At 44.2% G+C, this 15555-nt stretch overlaps 1 protein-coding gene across 4 annotated transcripts in view; it reads right to left on the bottom strand.

The window, feature by feature from the left end:
- Window positions 1-15555, bottom strand: part of KIDINS220 (kinase D interacting substrate 220) — a 70986-nt gene that overhangs the window by 12034 nt on the left and 43397 nt on the right. Inside the window, exons 23-26 of one of the 4 annotated variants that reach the window (XM_077310347.1) lie at window positions 8152-8330; window positions 4727-4953; window positions 3395-3499; window positions 1585-1668 (exon numbers count right to left, since the gene is read on the bottom strand). In XM_077310347.1, coding sequence (XP_077166462.1) covers window positions 1585-1668; window positions 3395-3499; window positions 4727-4953; window positions 8152-8330 — 595 coding nt within the window. Of the gene's footprint in view, window positions 1-1584; window positions 1669-2067; window positions 2125-3394; window positions 3500-4726; window positions 4954-8151; window positions 8331-15555 lie in introns of all 4 variants that reach the window. The other 3 variants (XM_077310355.1, XM_077310363.1, XM_077310371.1) reach the window with 3 other exon arrangements.

Genomic DNA, 15555 nt, shown 5'->3' on the forward strand with positions numbered 1-15555 from the left:
GAAAAACCTATTAAATAATCAGCAAAAGCACAGTTTCTTCTTCTCCCCCCAACCTTTAGAGTGGCAGAAAATCAAACTGAAATTTAAAAGGACACCCACAGCAGTCTTTGCTTCTTGTCAAGATCCAAAGAACAATGTGGGCAGCTCTGCACACTCAACGGGTATTTGGACTTGTTTTTCAAACTCTGTAGCCCCCCCACCCCCATTTTGACCCACATAATGAACACATAACTGCTTCCCAAGACGCAAGAAGCTTTTTAAAGCTGTCTCCTGTCTGATGAAAAAGTGGCATGAAGCCCACCGGACACCCCCATGTTTTTAACTTGCGCACACCTAAAGCAACTCTTTAGGACAGGAGACACGGAGGAATATTTTTCTACACCATAGTGGCTTGTTACATTTTTATCCTTGGAAGAAGCCTAATAATGCCAACTCAGACTTCAGGGTATGGAAGATTTGTGACATTTGTTATGAAAACATCATGGCTTCCCACGAGGTTCAAATCATGTGATGTGCTGAAAATATTGTTAACCCAGGGGTAGAAAGTACAGCTGGGACTTCCCCCAGGATGCATTACGAACCGGCTTTTGCTGGAAGTTCCTTGCTTTCGCTGCCTAGCAGCGGCTCACAACACTGGTGTACTCCATTTTACGGTTGTAACAGCCTTGGGTAAGCATCTAGATCAGGGGTAGTCAAACTGCGGCCCTTCAGATGTCCATGGACTACAATTCCCAGGAGCCCCCTGCCAGCGAATGCTGATCTAGATTTTGCAAATCAGTTGGAGACTCTCCTTTTGTGGATCCTAAAAATAGGCTACAGCTTCGCAACGGACCCGTATTCTGAAAGTAAACTTCACTGACTTTTTCAAAAAATCCTGCCTTAAACCAGATTCAACAACAGGGAATTGGCCAGTAGCCTATGGTACATGAGCAAGAACATTTTCTGTATCCATTTATATAATCCATTTTCTAAAAGTAAACTTCATTGTCTATTTTTAAAACCTTGTCTTAAATGAGACTACAGGGAATTGGCCTCTATGATACACGAACAAGAATATTTTTCACGTGTGTATCCATTGACGTGAGCGTACGTATCGTGAAGGAACAGCTTATGAAGCAAAGCAGTCTGTCCGAAAACAGCATCGACACAAGCAAAGAGGCAGGGCGGATTTTCAAAATTTATCCCAGAACCATTGCAGTGTTCTTTGCATAAAACTGGCCCATCCTCTTGTCTCTCCTAAACTTTGCTTTGGCACTTGTGGCCCCCGTGATGGTAGACTTGCTATAAACGAATAGCAAGGGGTGTGTGCGTGGCGGGGGGTGGGGAGGCTGGGATACACTAATGAACCGTGCTAATTGCCATAGACCACCACACAAGCTCATGTGTGTTTGGACTATGAACGATGAACCCAAAACATCGTAAAGCCCTTGACAGCCCAAGGTGCAGTGTCCTGGAAGAATTTTGAATGTTTTCAGAGGGCTGAATTAGAAGGAAAATACGACCCAGGATGCACGTCACCATTTACATCACTACGTATCACTATGGTGGAGAAACATATAGCCTGTCTGATCTCCTAAGACTCACGAGGGAAAACCATTCCTCCTCTCTTCCATCCTCACGTTCAGCTCTAAATCTCGTCCACTGAAGCAGCTTTACGCCCTGATGCAACTGAGAAAGGAGGGTGGGTGGGTTATTTGGCTACAAACATTCAGAGAAAGCATCAAGCACTCCCCCCCACCCCACCCTTCTACAACAGCTACAAATGCGCTAAGTACCTTTTCACTAGCCATCTCGGTACTGCTAATGAAGAAGGGACACACTGCATCCATAGCTACTGCATGGGCGACTGCAGGCAGCAGGGGAAAGGCAAACACAGTTTGCTATGTCTTACGAGTATTAGCTCTGGTACTCATCCACAAACTATGCTTATTAGTCTCCATCTAGTCTATTTGCTCGTCAAGCCACTGATGCAGTGTTAGTGGACGGCAGTTACGGCAGAAGCAGACTCATCACTGTCGAAGCAGCAATGAGATGCTAAGGTTCCACACCACATGACTACTCATTTACCATCGAGGGGTCTGTGGGCGAAGGAAGCCCCTCGTCAGCATCCTCCTGGATCATATCCTAGCAACAACAACACATTGTTATGGTCTGGATGGGGGGGGGGGGGAAATGGTTAAGCACTCAGTGAAAACCGGAGAGAAGCAATTGCTGGAGAAGTACCCGATTCTGGACCATCCTAGAAAAGCGATGGTTTCAAAACAGGGGCAGGAGAATGTGACTCAAGAACGTTTTACGGGGCCCACCGAGGCATTCTGCTTGGCTTGTGCTGAACAACCTTGTCCACAGCCACACAGCAGTGGGCTGGCAGGAAAACTGAAAAACAAGCTCCTCCAAAAGAGAAATTTTCAGGTAGGGATTGCCAGCTTCCAGGTGGGGCCTGGGGATCCCCTAGAATTACAACTCATCTCCAGACTACAGAGAACAGATCCACTAGAGAAAAAAAGTGCCCTGGAGGGTGAACTCTATGGTATTGTATCATACTGAGGTCCCTGTCCTTCCTAGGCTCCACCCCCCAAATCCCCAGGAGTTTCCAAACCTGAAACTGGCAATCCTACCGCCCCCCCATCCCCCACCGGTGGCCAGGGGGCATATGGCAACCCTACTTTACAGGCCAGATGTGGCCTACAGGCCTTGAGCTGCCTTCCTCTAGTTTAAGCAAATTTGTAAGAATTTTTTAAAAACTTCAGCAGACCTTTGTCTTTAAAAGGCGCCTATGCTTCTAAGATTTCTGACACCCGTTTGAGCCAAGTTCTCTATGTTACTGTTACTCAATTTTTATGTATAGCATTATGACACAATTATGTAAGCCTCTAAAGAGCTCAATTTGTATTGTAAATTTAATTACAATTTCATTGTAATTCCATTCTAACTGATAAATAACATGTTTTCCATTTTAATGTAAGCCAGTGACTGTTTAATTAGCTGGCTCCCTAGGTTTTTCCAATACCCATCAAATTAAACTAATCAAAAATGAAATTTTTATATTCTCATTAGGCTTCTAAATTACAAAGGTGATGATTTTTTTTCCTACCAAATAAAATCTAAATTCACAAGTGCAGACCGTTAGGGGCATATATGCCCACACCTATTACTTACTGTAATGGGACTTCCTTAATTCTGGTCAAAACGGAAGTGAAGCTCTTACAATAGCAAAGTTTCCATGGATACCAGCTTGAGAAAAGGTGAAACAAAGTATGGTTTTGTGACCCAAGTTAACCTTATCTTTATATTATGAATATATCTATGCACTAACACCGGTTTCCGCATAAGTGTCTAATTTTAGCATAAAAGTTAGTACGTTCATTTACTCCCCCCCGCCCCCGATACTTACTAGACTCTGATCTCTGGACAAACTCGATTTTATTGATGAACGTGGGATGAGATGAGAACTGCCAGGATAATACCTTGGCATGTAAACATATGGGGCAAAGAATGGCTATGGAAAGAAACATGTAACGGGGAAAAAAAAAAGACAATTACAAAAATCAAAAGGAAAACTTATTTCAACAAATACCACTTCTTTAAGAATGGAAAACAAAAAAACTGAAAATTTTCATTCTGAGGCAATATTCCAAAGTCTTATTTTGAAATGATCAGAAGACAGTGTTGTTAGGTTACCTACCCCACCCAAGGCCAAGGTGAGATTTTCAAAATTAGTTGAATGACAAAAACACTAGGACGACACAAAATGTAATGAGGTTATGACAATTGTATTATTTCATTATCTGGCTAAAGAAATTATCTAACTTAGAACTGCCAGAGCACCAATGTTAGAGGACAGCCCATTTAGCTCCATTCTTATGATAAAAGGATCACACAGGAGCAGATGTACTCAGGAGCTCATGCCATAAGCATAGGTGTATTCCACCTAGATCCTCTTCCCAAAGGGACAACTCCCAATGCAGCTAGTTAATTCCTACTGTATTTTCCAGAATCACAGAGCTTTGCAATTCTCATTGCATGCAGCTTCAAATCTATCACACAGACACTGATGTTTCCTGTAAATAACTAAGAGTGATAGACAGGGACTTCGTCAAAGCCACCTTTCTGTCTAATGATGCAATATTTCAGCCTTGTTCTACAGGGTCCAAGGCCAATTTTAATCTGTTTTGCATAGGAAACATTTTAAAAAGTAAATTACACACACGTAGAACTGTTCAATACATGTCCACACTGCAATGTGGAATCCTTGCTCAAACCTTTTCCAAGTATTTTAATAAGCACAGTACTGGCTATGTGCTAAATCCCTTGCTCAATAATGTGGTGTGAGGCTGTACTCATAGCTCAGGACGCTGTGTGGACGCTTAAAAATAAATACTTTCAATTTATGCCTAACCCACCAAAATAAACCCTTTCACTTCCATGCCTACTGCTCCCAGCACATCCACTTTGCTGCCCCCGGCACCTACACAATGATTCAGGGCACTTTTCAAGAACGTTTAAAAATATGCATTCCTCTGCACGATTTCAACCGAAAAGAAACTTCTCCTCCACGCAAACTTTGCATGACGGCTTACGTTTGCCATGTGCTTGCCAAATACGCTAACAGTTACTTTGACAACAGCTTCCTACTGTTGCTCTGTAGTGTTCTTAACTAAGCATACATGATGTCAGGACACAATACAATCCAGAGTACGTTTAAACAGAAGCTTTCTTTCCTTACTCGATTATAGAACGGATGCTGGGGTCCTGTCATACCGCTATAGTAGCTGCTGTGGGGCTGGGGCGATACCACTCCTCCGTTGAAAGGCCCATTAAAGGAGTGTGTCGAAGAGCAGGCTGACGACTGCTGGCTGAAGACCGAGGATGCTCTGGGAGCCGACTCTTGTAAAGGCAGTGGCGGGTATGGGATTGCTCCAATGTTCATCTGGTCTCTGGCGGCACGGACGTCTGGAAAATTCAACACCAAAGACAAGACACGTGAAAGATTAAGACACAGCCGATGCGCACTCCGTATTCACCACTGGCACCTGACTGAATGCCACACTGCCTCCACCCCACCTCTCAGTGTTCTCTACCTGCCGCCTCCACCCACAGACGCTAACACCTACTCCTTCCCCTCCTTGTTCCCTGGGTGTGTTTTAACACAGTGTGGCAACCCAGGTTCGCCCAACCGGCTGTCCAAACATTTGTGAGATCCCTCTTGTCAGAGTCTGTAGAGACCTAATGGGCAACCAGCAGCTTGGCACTCAGTGCTTGGGGGGAAGGGGAGGTCCCTGACTTCTGGGCACAGGTGAGGTGAAGCAGGGGCTGTTGCCTTCCCTACCCTTCAAATATACCACCTGAGGCTAGTTCTCACCTCATCTCATTACAAAGCTGGTTGTAAGAAATATGTCCAATTATCCTTACGTGGCAGTCAAGAGGTTGGAAGAGCAGGCCAGAATGCTCTCGTGACTAGAGGCAGTTAAAAAACAACAACACTCAAGTGCAAACTTCTAACGCCTCAGGGCATGGCTACTACCAGTTCCCTTCCTGTGCAGTCAGCCACAGGCCAAGAGATGAAGCCTCTACCCCTCCTGGAATAAGGAACATCAACTCACTAAGGAAGGATGCTTACAAGGTAACAACTACTCTGGTGGTTGCAGCCAACAGGGGCTAAAGTACTGGATTCAGATTGAGGCCCTAAAACCCAAGAACACCAAAAAATCTAAGTAAAGTGATTTATTATAAAATTATGTAGAAACAGACAATAAAAGAGCAGTGAGCACGAAAGTAGCACTATAAATATATATTAAGCACATTTACAAGCATTGGTTCAAGATCCAGATGTTACCAAGCAAGACTGAGTCCAACAGGGCTTTCAAAAGGCAAGGCAAGAGTTCTGGTCAATATGACCCACCAAGAAATATCCCAGAGCCAGATGTTGCTTTAGGATGCTTTGGGCTGATCCTGCGTTGAGCAGGGGGTTGGACTAAATGGCCTGTATGGCCCTTTCCAACTCTAGGATTCTATGATTCTAATCCAGACACAGGCAAAACTAGAATGAAAGATCTTTCCTTTATGCTCAGTGATCCATGTCGGCCTGATGGTAGCTGTCCAATCAAACGTACAACAAATTATGTGACTTGACCAATCAAGTACATTGCTAATCGGGTAACTCAACCAATCAGGTGAGTTTTCCAACTAGACCGCACACTTCAGGAGATGCATAGGGTGAAATTAAACAAACACCTTCTCCCACCCACGAGCTCCGGGGTACTAATGAGATGGAATGTAAATTCCTAAATTCTTGTGAGGCCTTGAAACTGCCAGACAGGCATCTGGGTTGCCTCCCAATCTTCCTTATCTGATTCTTTGAAGCTACAAGCAGCTTGACCTAGGCAGATATATTTCCATGATTCTTAACCCCAAACTTCACCATGAAACATCGTCTGAATTTAGCAAGAAACTGCATAAACGGACCAGTTTCTTGACAGGGCCATTTTGTTTATTACAGGATTATGATTGTAGAACAAGCCAGAAATCTAAAAACATGACTGAGGCAAAACATATTAGCACGTCGCATTGAAGAACACAAACATGCATAGTAGGATCCCAGTTTCAACAAACCAAACACAGTGGTATAAATCACAGCCCCTAACAATTTTTCGAAGCAGCTTTGTGAATTGTCTAGTGCACTGCAGCTTTAGCTCTCTTGAATAATTCAGTTTTGCATAGTTTGCAGAAAGTCACAAGGCTGGGAGCCTTCCTGACCCCTACAAGCAGGCTGTTCCATAAGGAGGGGGCCACAAAAGAAAAGGCAAGTGTACAGGCAGCTGCTGATTTTGCTCATTGGCAGCTTGGCCCCTGCAGAAGCCCCTGCTGTGTTGAGTGAAGCTGTCATGGCATAAAGTAGGGGGAGAGGCAGTTTTGCAAATACGAGGGTCCAAGGCCACGAAGGGCTTCATAGGGGATACCTAATATCTTAAATTGAGCCCAATAGCTGACGGATGGTCAGTGTGCTCCATCTAGCTCTCCATAATGGCCAAGCTACGATGTTGTGTACCAACTGGAATTTCCAGCTTGATTTGGAAAGGAGACTACTGTGTACTACATAGCAGTAGTCCAGTTATGATGTTACTGTGACATGGATCCAGGTGGCCAGATCACCTTTCTGCCTGCACAACAGCCACCACGGTGACTATCAAATTAAAATATACATAACAAAACCATATTTTATCATAGGACTAAAGGCATTGTGTTACAATGGTCAAAGTCCTATATGGAACGTTGGTCTCAGAAGGTGGTGCTGGGGATTCCTGCTTGGCTATAGCCCATGTGGGTTTCCATCAGGGATCAATCTTATCCCCCCATTATTAATATCTACATGAAGACACTGGGATAGGTCATCAGGAGATCTGAGCTACAGTGTCACCCATCTGCAGATGATAACGCATCTAAGTTTCTTTTCTGCCTAGTTCTGAGGTAGCTGTTGACGTTTTAAAATGGTGACGGAGTCAGTGATGAGCTGGATGCGGGTGAACAAGCTGAAACTTAATGGTAGTGATTATAATGGCACCTGATCACTTTTGCCCTCATAGTGGTTATGCTGAAATAAAAAATTACTACCTTCATGGGTCTGGGGTCCCTCCTACAGTGCTTAAGTGACATCTAAAAAATGACTACCAGATAATGGAATAAAACTCCATGGCTAGAATTAGTTCTTGATGTTAAACGCGTAATATTTGCTGAGGATCTGTGATGCCCTCCTGGCCAGGGGGCCCCACTACCCAGGGACATACCTCAGTGTATCCACATGGTCAAATATGAGTTACCACCCAAGAGATGCTGGATCTGCCCTTTTTATTGACTAGCTCAGTTCCAATCAGCCCCTCGAAGGTTAACAGTCACCCTGGAGGCTGGCTAGTTTGCCCCTGATTACTATCACTCGCTTTCACCCAAGCTCTTAGGTCTGCTTCCTCTGCTGAGGGCTTTCGCTTGGTCTTGGTAGCTCTGAGTTCTGGCCACCTCCTAGTTGACTCACAGGAATATTGTCCACAAAAGACGTATTAACACATGGAGAAAAACATTGGAAGTACCTCAGAAAAGGGTTATCCAAGCAATATTAAAACCCTACATACTATGCAATTAAAATTGCAATACGTTTACCTGCAATGATTTCTCGGAGCTTTGGATCAAGGTTTACTGTACATGGTAAGAAGGTCTTTACATCACGTGCTACAAGAACAGGAGTTCGAGAAGACAAAAATACTTCAAAGTTACGAATGTCCCCATCTATTTCAAGAAGAGGTTCGACATCTTTCGTGGTTGGAATATTCTTTGAAATTCTGAAAAAAGCAAAAGATTTGCCAGATGATGACTTAACATATTATCTACAGGTTTATTAGGTATTTCTTTTTTTTAAATGCCCCTCCCCCCAAAAAAAATCACAAAAGTGGAACAAGACCTATCACTATGAATGAAATTATTTATAAAGTACATGCGATGTAAGTCTCATGAAATTTCAGCTGTCTGCAAACTGTGGCCCCCATCTACATGTCTGTCATTTCACAGAAACTGTATAGTCATTTTTTTAGAAGTACATTTTTACAGAGGCACATGCCAAGCCAGGAGTAAATAAAACGATTTTTATAAGGATAACAATATGGCTGTATTTAAAATTGCCTATGTAAATGTTAAAGGAGGGGGTCTTTCCTTTTCCCACTTACTGCTTTGTGTACAGTATTTTACTTTATTCTTCTCTAATGGTATAAAATCAAATTCTACTGCATAGTTCACTGCCTAATGGTGGGATCCAATTTTACTGAATTGTTCACTGTATTATAGGTGTCTGTACTACATAGGAGTTGTTGTTTTCTAATTCTGTAATTCGCCTGGAGTCTTGGTAAGGTGTACAATAAATTAAATTAACAAACTGAATAAAGCTTATTCAACACTTGCACATGGTTAAACTACGCCACATGAGTCGGAGACAAGTCCAAAAGTTTAGGCAGGTTAGCAAACAGTTAAATGTTTCCCGACCATTTTGATTTTTGCAAAAACATGCCTCCAAAAGAAAAGGAGCTAAAGGTCTGTATGAAAAAACACAGCTGAGAAGTCACATGAAGCAACTTAGCTTGATTTTAATGCCAGCTCTGCTTAAGTCTGAATGTGAACAGTGTTCTCCATATGATGAACAATACCACTGTTTAGAAGCCAGTAGCCTACTGCTGGTTTATAGATTGGAATCTCTATTCTAACCTTCTGAGCTCAGAACATTAAACAAGTATGTTGAAAGAGACATTTATGTAAATTGTAAACTATTGGCAGAGAGCCCTAAAACTATGTGACTGCGCTTCTCAGATACAAAGACAATGAAATATGTTCACCCAGAAGTATTTGCAAATCGACACACCCTTCCAATCCAAGCCAGCTGAGAAAGGAACACTAGAAGGAAGGCAGCAGAATTCCCACTTTTAAATTTTTTAGTGCTATCCATGGAGGCTTTGGAAACAGGAATACGAAGAAGTAACTCAATACTTCCAAAATCAAATTATCTGGCCCTACAAAGAGGCCAAGACTATGGCAGGAAAGTAATGATCTTAGTCTAGAAGTGGGATCCATATAATAAATATCCATAAGGTTATGTCGGCGGCCTGAAGGGCATGAAATAGAGGCCTTAAATCAAGACAGGGCCTACAAGCCGCTCATCTCAGTCTCGGGACTTGTACAGTGCCTGAAAACTGCCATTTATGCAGGGGCGCTTACCCGATATATTTTTATGCGACACCCTCCAACCAGCCCAAAGTGCACATTACAGGACTCAAGTCAACTTTCACAGGAACCTCACAAGGTACCACACTCAACGAAGTCTGAGTCCAGCGGCCCCTTTAAGACCAGCAAGGTTTTATTCAAGGTATAAGCTTTTGTGTGCATGCACACTTCACCAGATATGGTATCTTTAACTTCATTCTTCTCTAATGGTATAAAATCCAATTCTATTGCATGGTTTGTTACCTAATGCTGTGATCCCATTTTACTGAGTTCTTCGTGGCTTATATTCTGTAACCCTAACTCAAAGGTTGAGATTTTCATCCAATGCGCTGAGGTTGGCGGTAGTGCCAACTATTTCTGCACTGCTTCCACTGGCGTTAACGCTGCTGCCATTTTTAAATGGCTTCCTTCCTTCTTTCTCTCTCTCTCTTTCCTTCTTTCCTTCCTTCCTTCCTGAGAGGCTAGCCCTCAGGATGCGGTTTGTCCCCCTCCCAGTTCAAACTCTTATCCCCATCGCCTAGGCTAGGAGAACTGCAATGTCGCAGTCGGTTCTTCACTGATCAATCAGCTCCTCATCAAGTCCACAGACCGGCCTGAAGGCACAGGATGCTTTTCAAGCTAAGCAAGTCTCCACTTGGTCAGCGTCTGGGTGAGCCACTGCCTGACCGTCCCATGGGAACTGTTCCGATGGCAAAGCCCAGGAATGCCAGACGACTTACAGCCAACCTGTTGTGACACCACTTTTGCAAGGCGAAGATGGAACACCCCCCCCCAGCCCCCTGCAAACCGATAGGATATTAAGGGAAAGAGGCATCACCACATACCTAGGCTAATTCCCAGTGCCATCTGCACAACCAGATGCATCTTAAGTAGTCTGAACTTGATTGGGGGATGTGATAAGATAGTACAGAAAAGGCCTAAGGCTTCATTGCCGCTTTTCATTTTTATGGCTGGAAAAACATCTTGTGTAGCTAACGCCAGACTCCAGCTGCATTTGCCATGCCGAAACTGTATTCGCTCTTGTCTATATACGTTGTTATTCGAAGGCTGCAACTGTTTAAGCAGCAAGTCCCAATGAACTCGCTTCCACAGAAGCAAATTATATTTTAATAAGTTCTATCATAATACGGCCCTTAATTATGCAATGGCATTCTTTCCTCATAGACATAGGAGATATTTTGCAGTTAAAAACTTTTAATGGCCTCATTACTGACTGAAACGGGCAGACTAATTCCTCCTTGAGAGCAAGTCTGATTCTATTGTAATCAGGCTCCCCTCTAGTGGTTGGTTTGGGCCAGCTTTTCTCAACTTTTTTACTGTTGAGAAACCCCTGAAGCATTCTTCAGGCTTCAAGAAACCCCACAAGTGGCACAACTGTGCAGAATATGGTTGGGAAGCATAGCTGTGTACACTAGGCTTGTGCACCAGGGGCCCAATTCGGCCCAGTTGGGCTTTGGTGCCCATTAAAGTCAGTGGCGCCATCAACTTTAATGGGAATTCTGGAGTTCCCACAATTCCTGGGGCATGGGAGGGTGGGAGTTCCAGTTACAGTCTCCAAACTTTCAGGGTAGCTCCGGGAAGCTCTTCCCTAACCCCCTTTCGAATTTCACAACAATTGGACCACAGGGTCCACATCTTGGGGTTTCAAAAGAGGGTGCCCCTATCTGTTCTATTCTATCCAATAAGACACTCTCCATACGATAGAATGGAGAAATGGGGCACTCCTCTTTGGAAATGCCGTGGTCCAATGTCATTAAAATCTACCAGTTCCTCAAGGGCCACTTGGCTTGGGCCTTCAGTGAAAAAGACAACCGACTCACTTTCAATGGCCTCTTCTCCCACCACTAACCCCAGATGGGAGGTGGTGGGAAACAAGCCAACCCCCACAGCGTGCAGCTGAATGGCCCTGTAGTGCTGCCTTGTAGTGGAGCAGAGACTACTCCACTTGGTGTGTTCAAGGGCCATTCTAACTTTATGATCTGCCCCTGCCAAGGAGAATTTTTTCAGATGATGCGGAAACTGACTGTCCATCAAGTTAAAGATTATGAAGAATACACAACTTATCTTTGAAGCAGCCTGTAGAAAACACCACCAAGTAAATAAGAAGGAATGCTGAAAAACAGCACTAACTTCATATGATTATCAACTCTTCAAGCTGGTCGGCCACAATGTCCCCGGTGGAGGGTGCTTTTAGATATTCTAGCACACTTATAAATCTTCTGTATTTTTGAAGACATATACAATTCCATGTCTCATGGTAACATCATCCGCAAATGAGGTACAATGCAGGTTCAAGTAAGAGCAGCCCATGACCTTTTTGACATTGCATTTTGGAGCATGCAATGGTTCCAGGTTTGGATACGACCCCTGCAAAATCAGGTGAACCCATTACATTCACTCATTTCAGGAATATCAGGATGCTGGGAGAGATGATGGGTCATTAGTCCAGTCTATGATGCCTGAATAAAACCCTTGCGTTTCAGGGAGTGAGTGCAGTACAAAGCAACTACAGATAAAGTCTAATCGTGAAGAGAGGAAAGAGTCAGTTGGGAGAAGGCAGTGTGATCCATCTTATCTATGAACAACTAGGCACAGGGTCACCAATTTGTAAAGTAAGTGGCCTAAGACATCACGTAAATTAGACAAAGTAGTAGGCTGTTAAGATCAACAAAGGCAAAACACCTGAAAGGTAGAATGGGAATCAGGCACAACAGGATTTGCCCCACTCAACTCCATCTACCAGACTGCCGAGAATGTAAAACAAGGAAAAATAAAACGGTATGCTCAACATATGCATATTATTTCTGGCAGCCAAACTAAGCAATTAGTGGAAATTAGATAATTGGGTGTATTTTAAGGCAATCTTGGGAAGAATGCCATGAAAACAAAAAAGAATTTACTAACAGAAACAATGCACAGCCAAGTAACAATCCCGGAGTTGTGCCGAAATCCAGGCACTGCGGATCACTCCTACAGGGACCTCTTCTGCACATAAGACAGCAAATAACATGTTTTTGGGAAGGAGGAGAGCTCTGAAAATAGCCACAGGATGCCACGGATATTATACGTTGATGGGTGGCAAGAAACTATGGACAGTCTTCAATGCACAACCCTGACACAACACAGTTGCCCTGTGACTGTGCATGTTCAGACGAGGACACGCCATCCTTCTGAACACCACCTTGGTCAGCCTCTCTCAGAAAATGTGCCATAAACTTCCCTTAAAGGAGTGTACCCTAAGATCCAAAGCAGCAAGTGTTTGAACCTGTCCTTCAATGGTTCAGTATTCGAGCACACAGCAGAGTGATACAGTTCATGCCTACACTTAAAGGGGAATGACTAAAAGTTCTACATCTCAAGGAGAAGCAATAGAACTCCTTAATCAGTAAGAACTCCCAGGTATATTTAAACTGTCTTCCGGTCAGAGCTGTCTTAGTGGAGTGTTCTGTATTTTATTTTTAACCTGCCCTTCCAAAAAATGCAGGTAACTACACTCATCAAAAAATTACACAGAATAGATTAAGAACATCAACTTCTACAAATAGTGAAACATTATCAATCGAAAATAGATGCGCCCAGCAGGGGGGAGTTGATCCCCCCCCCACACCATGGGACGAGGCCAGCATTTAGGGTTTATTTTGGGCCCCAACCATAGGCCTGGTGGAATAGCTCCATCTTACAGGCCCTGCAGAACTGATATCCAGTCTCCAATCCGGAGACACTGCAGCTGGGAGCGCACTGTTGTTATATGTGCCCTCTGTTGAGTCCCTGCCAAGACTCAAGCTGCTGCATTTTGGACTAGTTGGAGCTTTAAAGCAGTCTCAAAGGCAGCTCTACATAGAGCAAGTTGCATGGATCATTCTGGCTAGATCCAGCACTGAGAGGTAAGGTGCAAGGAGTCTCCCCTGGTGCAAACAGAAAAATGGCAGGCAAGCTGTCTTTGCGATCTGGGTCTTCATTGATAAGGAATGGTTCAGAATCATGCCCAAACTCCTGAGGGAAGACCTTGGTGCTACCTGCACTCTGCCAAGTGTTGAGAGCTGTATCACCTGTCTCTCTACCTGCCAGCCCAGCCAGAGGACTTCCAACTTGGCTGGATTCAGCTCCAGTCGACTCCATTCAAGCCAATCCTTGACAGCCTCACCACTGCCCATATTGCTCCTTACCTGCTTCCACTCCTCCCCCGCCACCGCCCAACTCCTAGACTTAACCTCCCCCAGTACAGTGCAATACATTACAATACAAAAAAACCTAACAGTAGCACAGGTCCTACCTGTATCTCCCTCTCTGTTTTCAGCTATCTTCTCCCTTCCAGCATCCTCTACCTAGGAAAACTATAGTTCTTTCTCCAACATGGAAACCAAAGATGGTAAAATTATTCTCCCTTCTCACCAGCCCAACAACCCCGTGAGGTAGGTTGGGCTGAAGGTATGTGAGTGGTCAACAATCACCCAGTCAGCTTCCACAGGCAGATGGAGATTTGAATCCGAATCTCCTAGGGCCCTACTCTGAAGTGCTAACTGCTACGCCACAGTGGCTTTCATGGGGTGGCTCCTGGTGAACAGTAGCAAGAAAAAAAAAAGACCTATCCCTATGGCATTAAACAATAATAAAGAATGCTTTCAAACAATGTCCTTTTTTGAGGTAGATCTTTTTAGACCATACCATTTTAAGCCATTGGCCAATTTATATGACTACCCGTGTTGAGGTTGTGAAACAAGCATACTGAGATTAATTGTACATAAAAGAGGAGAGGACTTGCCACTGAGGAAAAGATGATAGAAAACGGATTATTTCTGGAAAACCGTTCTGGCTGACATCCTTGGAATGAAATAAACTAAAAGAAAACTCAAGGAAAGGCATTGTTTGAAAACATTCTTTATTATTTGTGAACAGTAGCATGCAGCCAGGCCTGTTTCAGTCATGCAAGGCAGTTGGTAACAAGCAACCCAGAGGTTCTTGCCAGACCAAAGGGCGCTAGCCTCCAAGTGGGACCTGGAGATCTCCCAGAATGACAACGAAGCTCAAGACAACAGAGATCTGTCCCCCAAGAGAAACAGCAGCCTTGGAGGGTGGACTCTGTGGCATTACATCATGGTGAGGACTCTTCCCACTCCCAAACCCTGCCCTCCTCCGACTCCACCACAAAATCTCCAGGAATTTCCCAACCTGTTGGCAACAACCCTAGTTAAGCATAGCCCCAATATATCCATCTTTAAAGACCAAAACAAGCATGAAAAGGGCCCCTCACCCTAACTTTTCCTCACACAGCCAAAGCTGAAGTAACTGTGACTGCCTAGCACAGCCTTTTCCAATATTTTGATCATGGACAAGCCCCTGAAATAATTGTTCAGGCTTTGAGGAGCCCCGGAAATGATGTCAGCTGGCCACACCTCCTTGTCATACCCTTTGGAAGTGACGTCACCACTCATGTTAACAGGCAAGCTGCAGAAGGACTGGGGAGGGGGAGGCATAACATGGTTTAAGGCGAGAGTACGTGTGCAGCCTCCACCCCTTTCCAGGCAGAGAAGTCACTCTTGCTTGGGAGGGGAGAAGGAGCAACGAAAGTGACTGGTTCCCTAGCTTATGGCTGAGTCCATTAAGGCAGGAGGAGAAATGATGTAGACCCTCTCCTGAACTCACACAGATCCCTGGGGGCCTACAGACCCCTGGCTGGGAACCCCTGGCCTAGCAACAGCCACTGAGGGAATCTACTGCTTAAAGCTGCAGGTGCTCCTTTTATCATTTTGGAATTTAAGCTGCCCAGTGTTGTTGTTTTTAGATTTCACATTTTTCTGC

This window comes from Paroedura picta, chromosome 1 (assembly GCF_049243985.1).
Source record: "Paroedura picta isolate Pp20150507F chromosome 1, Ppicta_v3.0, whole genome shotgun sequence".
NCBI classification, from domain to species: Eukaryota; Metazoa; Chordata; class Lepidosauria; order Squamata; family Gekkonidae; genus Paroedura; species Paroedura picta.